Source organism: Pelophylax lessonae (assembly GCF_965119305.1).
Source record: "Pelophylax lessonae genome assembly, chromosome: 7".
NCBI lineage: Eukaryota > Metazoa > Chordata > Amphibia > Anura > Ranidae > Pelophylax > Pelophylax lessonae.
In genome coordinates, this window is record NC_138774.1 from 237,351,884 (window position 1) to 237,357,883 (window position 6,000).

At 46.5% G+C, this 6,000-nt stretch overlaps 1 protein-coding gene across 4 annotated transcripts in view; it reads left to right on the forward strand.

Annotated features, from left to right (window-relative positions):
* The window catches only part of WHRN (whirlin), a 383,412-nt gene extending 378,954 nt beyond the window's left edge, over positions 1 to 4,458 (forward strand). For all 4 annotated transcript variants that reach the window (XM_082264620.1, XM_082264619.1, XM_082264622.1 and 1 more), the window contains one exon: positions 3,902 to 4,458. In XM_082264620.1, coding sequence (XP_082120746.1) covers positions 3,902 to 4,084 — 183 coding nt within the window. In that variant the 3' untranslated portion in view covers positions 4,085 to 4,458. The remainder of the gene's footprint in view (positions 1 to 3,901) is intronic.
* Positions 4,459 to 6,000: the final 1,542 nt, after the last annotated feature.

Genomic DNA, 6,000 nt, shown 5'->3' on the forward strand with positions numbered 1-6,000 from the left:
CGGGGCACGCACGTGACGTCACGCCCCAACTCGCGGCTGGCTGGGAGGGAGCCGAAGAAAGAAGCAGGGGGCGGGGCGCACACACGGAATGTCACTGGTTGCTGGGACACCCGCGGTCCCAGCAAACCAATGATTACTTACGGTGGCGGCCTGACGGGTCCGGGCGGAAGCCTCGTGCGGGCCGCTCCTGGACCGCGGGCCGCCATTTAGTGACGGCTGCCCTAGAGGATGTGCACCGCCAACATTGGTCAGACTGGAGTGGGTCAATGTAGGCAATCGAGGAAGGGCACCTGTACCATCTGCTCAAGAGTTTAAATCCCTTCTCCTGAACTTGGGTAGCAGGAGACAGCGAGTGGGTCAACGCAAAACATTTGTGCCAGTCGGTAGATGAGAGGGTTCGGCCCAGGTCCTTGTCCCAGACAGCAGTATATGTCGGCAGGTCAGGGCGGAGGGCACGCAATAGCAAGGAATATAAGAGAGACACCGTGTGCGTGGGGGGAACATCCTGAAGCAGGATAGAGTCCAACTCCGAAGGGCCTCCCCTAACATCAGTCAACGAGGGCAGAGTGTGTATATAGGAGAGGGCCTGGCGGCGCTGCAGCCAGTTCACAAGATCACCACTGGGGGTGGCGGATGCAGGAGACATCAACAGGGACGGGTCAGCTCGGAGAATTTGGGATACCCGTCGATGGTCCGTCGCGCTCCAGGAGCCAAATCTGGAACATGAGGCCGCCGGAGGGAACGCTGGGGATCCAAAGAAGGGCGTCATGGGGCCCTGAGGACTTGACAGCTGTCGTTTGTTTTAATCCCATGGAGGATTTCACCGTACAAAAATCACACTGCTACTGCAAGCTTAGCATGTGGCTTGCGGTTGTGATGCGCTCCCATTATACTTAATAAGTGTGATTGACAGACAGCACGGCTGTACACATGTACCGATTGTCGGCCGTAAATATTCGGCCACCGAACGATCGGCCGATTGACGGCTTGTTAGTATGATGCTTCCGACAACCGACAGCGCATTTTCGGCCGAACAGAATCGGGTGTGCAGGCATTAAAATTTTTGTTGGCCAACACCAGAACGGCCGATTGTTCGCCAGTCAGTACAGATTTCGGCCGACAGACAGCAGATTTGCAAGACTGGGCATGCTCAGAAAAGAAAAAAGACAAGGAAAGTTAACCATCACATGACATCACTTCTGCAGTTGGCTGTTGTTGGCCGACAAAATTCGTGTGCAGTCTTTTGCAGTTTTCAACAGACACGAAAGCCCTGGACAAAAGACGGCCGACGATCGCTACGTGTGTACGGGGCTTTACTCTGCAGTCCAAGTTAAAAAAAAAAATGCAGCTGCAAAGGAAAGTATCCCGCCATGGCATGTGTACAGCCCTATCAGGCTGTAATGTTAACATTTGGGTGGGTGGCCAGGGGGGCAGTAAAACCATGGCTCAGCCACCTGTTTTTATTGTAAAAGAGTCCAAATGGTGGCCATACTTCCATAAAGGATCAGTTTCTTTTCTGACTGATCTCCTCTGAAATGAATGATCTACCTATAGTCAGCAACCCATTTGATCGATATGCCACACAGGGGGAAGTGGATTTTAATCGATAACTAAAATATTATTGTAACTTACAATAATAAGATATCAAAAGCATCTCTGTTTCCAAAATGTAATCTCTTAATCTGATCAATCGAAATACGATCGTATTTAGGAGCAAAGTATCTCAGTGCTGCTAATCCATGCAAAATGATAAAAAATATTCTGGCCTGGCTGATCAACTCAGTATGATGGATTCCACTCAAAATGGAGTCCAAATCGAATAAAAAGGGAAGTATGGCCACCATACGAGTGTATGGTTAGCGTTAGACTTCACTTGAAGTTATTTCAGTCAGAGCAGCGTTTTGATTCACAGGCAGCGGGAGAGGGTAAGTATACAAGAAAGAAAAACAAAAAAAAGAGAGAGAGGCGCCACCTTCTAAGTGTAGTTTATTAGTAACTGAATAAAAGAACAAACATCATGCACTCACATGATGATAGTTACTGGCATGTGGCAAAAATCTGGTCCAACCAGTCCACCCTGACATGGATTATCTGCTAGAGAAGGAGAACCCAAAACTAACTGCAAGAAGGTGGCCAAGCCAAGCACAGTGAAGCATACAAAATGGCTAAGGATTCAAATGCAGCGTGTTATGGACAGCAAAGAGGTGCAGGGAACTGTCGGTTGGCAACTAATGACGTTAGCACATTGTGAGTGGGAACATGGCTACGCGTTTCAGGGCAGTCCAGCCCCTTTATCAAGCCTATCAAGTTATGGCTATTCAATCATTCAGTAATTACATTGAAGTGTGCATGGCAAACATATGAGTGTATAGTTAGCATTAGACTTCAGGTAGGTCAGAGCAGCATTTTGCATTACAAGCAGAGGGAGAGCTAAGTATCTTCTTTACAGATAGGACTTTTATTTATGATTTTATTTTAGCAAGTGACTTTGCTTATTTTCAGTTAAGAATTTCTTTGCAGATTGGAAATATACTCAAAAGCGATCCATACATCAGATCAGAATCGGGCCTCTATGTATGCGGGATGTGTGCCCAACTTGAAGAATGGCCAATTCTTATCGATTCCTTCCCATTCCTACATCCACCCTGCCAAATTTTCAGATCATTCTTGGAACAAAAAAAAAACGTACATATTTACTGAATTATAAATGCTGAAAGCAGCTCAAGTCGGCCTCCAGTCTGCCCACGCATTGGCAGATCTAATTCTGCAGACATGGACATAAAGCGAAACTCTAAATAAAATACAAAAAAATGACACAAAGTCATACATTTGTAAAATGCAAAGCTATTCAGTTGTGTCTATACTTGTGTTGAGTACAGCCTCTAGAAGAAAGTATTAAAGTATATAGTCAGGTATTTATTACTAACTGTGTCCCTGTTAGGGACATTTACTCCTTCCTATTGTCCTCGTCGCCATTATCACGGAGAGTGAAAGTGAAATTAAATCCCAAATTTTGCAGAAATAGAGAGGAAATCTTCCAATGGGGGCACTAGATCTGGTGACAACCAGGGATTCCTTTCCTTTGGAGGGATTTTCTTTCACTTCCTGTTTCGGCTATGGGACAGGAAATGAAAGGAAATTTTCCCCCAAGCAACAACGATGGCAAAAAAACAAAACGACAGAAGGTATAAACCTGCCTCATGCTATAAAAAACAAAATTGGCCTTTAGTCATAGTTTAAAGTGGACCTTCACCCTGAATGACAATGTGCATGTACCTGGCTCCAGCCCCCTCCTTCTAAATAAATATATATATATATATATATATATATATACATACAATTTTTTTTTGTACACGCTTTTTTTTTTTTTTTATTAGAAGGGAGGGGAATTCTTCAAATATGGAACCCTAGTTATGGTGACAACCAGGCATTCTCTCATTTTGGAGGGATTTCCTCTCACTTCCTGCCTTGGCTATGAGACAGGAAGTGAATAGAATTTTCCCCTCAAGCAAGCTTTTTTAAAATCTATTAGTAGAGCAACACTGAGGCAACAGTGATGTTGAACATGCATGCACACATTTGCTGAAGGGTTCTGACAGTTTTCAGAACCTGGCAAGGACCTTCAGCACTCCTGTGGGCTCACGAGCTTCAGCATGTGCACAACTTCAATGCAGGACTCTGCCAGGCCTCGAATGGCTGGGCAAAATCCTTTTGCATATCTTTGCACACACCAGACAAGGGTCGGTTAGTTTAGGAGAGGCAGGGATCCGTTTTTGAAGGCCTCTGCTGATCTTTGCTGTACTTTCCCATGCTCTTTGTTGGCCATGATGTATGGTATTATACATAGTACGGTACATTGCCATGGTACATTCATCTTCTCTTCTCTCCATTTTGTTCACAGAGAGGTGGCTCGGCACACAATTGCAGTAAACTGAGGGTGGGTCAAGTCATCTTAGAAGTCAATGGGGTCTCCCTTCAAGATAAAGAACACAGAGAGGCTGCCAGGATCATCGCTGAAGCCTTCAAGACCAAAGAGAAGGATTATATGGACTTTCTGGTCACAGAGTTTAACGTGTCGCTATAGTGGCCATCTATGGCACCCATGTCAGCGTATAACCAAGCCAGGGGTCAGTGCCACGAGAAACAAGTACTACATGCTACTTTGTATACTGTGTAGCTGCCATCTGTGTGCTCTTGCTACATATGTGCTCCCTCCGTCAGCCTTGTGGCTTATGTACTCCTTGTTAATAATAAGTCTGATGTCACGCTGGGGCTGGGACTGAAAAAAAAGAGAAGTCAGTAGTTAAAAACATACTAAGGGCACCTTAAGATAGAGCCATACAGTATTCACACTGACCACACTTGAAGGTAGGTCAAGTGCTAAGATATTTGGTCTTATGGAAAGGCAGATCCAACATTTGCCCGAGTGAAGGGTTCGGGCATTTAAATCTTGACCTGAACACAACCTGAGTGTTGTTTTGATATATGGTTCATACAGAGACTTTCGAACAAGCTTGAAAATCTCTGTTACAGATGTAGGTTACTTGCTGTGCTCAGAAGAGGTCATATTTGCATGGTCAACCAGTGCAACTAGCAATGTCAGGATCGGTCACGTTATTGGTACTGGTAGACACCAGTTAGCTGAACCAACCACTGGCCTCATACGTCTCTCAGAAAAACCATCAGGAAAAAAAGCTCTGTGTTCCTGGCTCTACCACACCAGTTATTCCTCCAGCTGCATTCCCTGTAGCCAAAATTAATTAAAAATAGACTCTGGTGGGCTTAAAGCTGAACTCCAGGCAAGCAGATAAATACATATATGAGAGCTGCTATGAGAGCTGCTTTACCTGCCAAAGGATTTCTATTTCTTTCCATAATGTCCTGAGATTTACACAGCCCTATCACATAGCACAGTCAGAGAGAGAACAACATTTAGAGGTATACAGAGGTGTCCTCTCCCTTTTCCCCAGGCTTCTGACTGGACAATAGAAGAGCAACAGCAGGCTGATAAGTTCCTCTCTCTGTTCACTCTGATCTCTCTTCTTTGGCAGCATATTAGCATGTGGCACAACTGATTGGCTCCGAATCCCACCCCTACTCTCCCAGTCTGAGTGGCGTTGTTTGGGGGATTTTAGGATGCTGAAAATCAAGTGAAATTCTGATTCTTACACTACTCGCATATAAAAAATCCACTCATGAATACATAGTTATATAGTTAGTCTGGCTGAAAAAAGACACAAGTGCATCCAGTTCAACCAATACAAAGTTGTATTAACGTGTGCCCCGAGTTCAGCTTTATTCACCTATTTTCTTTGTTTGAACTCCAGCAGTAAGATTTCCTCAATCACAGAGCCATTCCCCCAATGACGCCATTTGAGGTGGCCATCTCAAGCGGCACTCATGGCGGGATCATGGGATGGCGAGGTGACAGCACTGAGGCCATGCTGTACACTTCTTCCTCAGCGCATGTTCAGCCCTGTGTATGTACTTGGCTGCACAGTGCCATTGGTTGTTATGGTGTAGATGGCTGCATGCACTATACCAACCAACGATGCTGTGTGGCCTGCCAGGAGATAGGCCACGGGCGGGAGCTAGGAGGAACGCCTAGGGTGGGAGATAGGAAGAACGCCCAGGGTGGGAGTTAATAGGAACGCATAGGGCGGGAGCTAGGAGGAACGTCTACGGCGGGGGCTAGGAGGAATGCCTAGGGAGGGAGCAAGAAGGAACGCCTAGGGATGGAAGCTAGGACGAACCCCTAGGAAGGAGCTAGGAGGAGCACCTTGAGCAGGAGCTAAGAGGAACGCCTTGAGCAGGAGCCAGGAGGAACACTTTGGGCAGGAGCCAGGAGGAATGCCTTGGGCAGGAGCCAGGAGGAAAGCCTTGAGCAGGAGCCAGGAGGAACGCCTTGGGCAGGAGCCAGGAGGAGCGCCTTGGGCAGGAGCCAGTAGGAACACCTTGGGCAAGAGCCAGGAGGAATGCCTTGGGCAGCAGCTAGGAGGA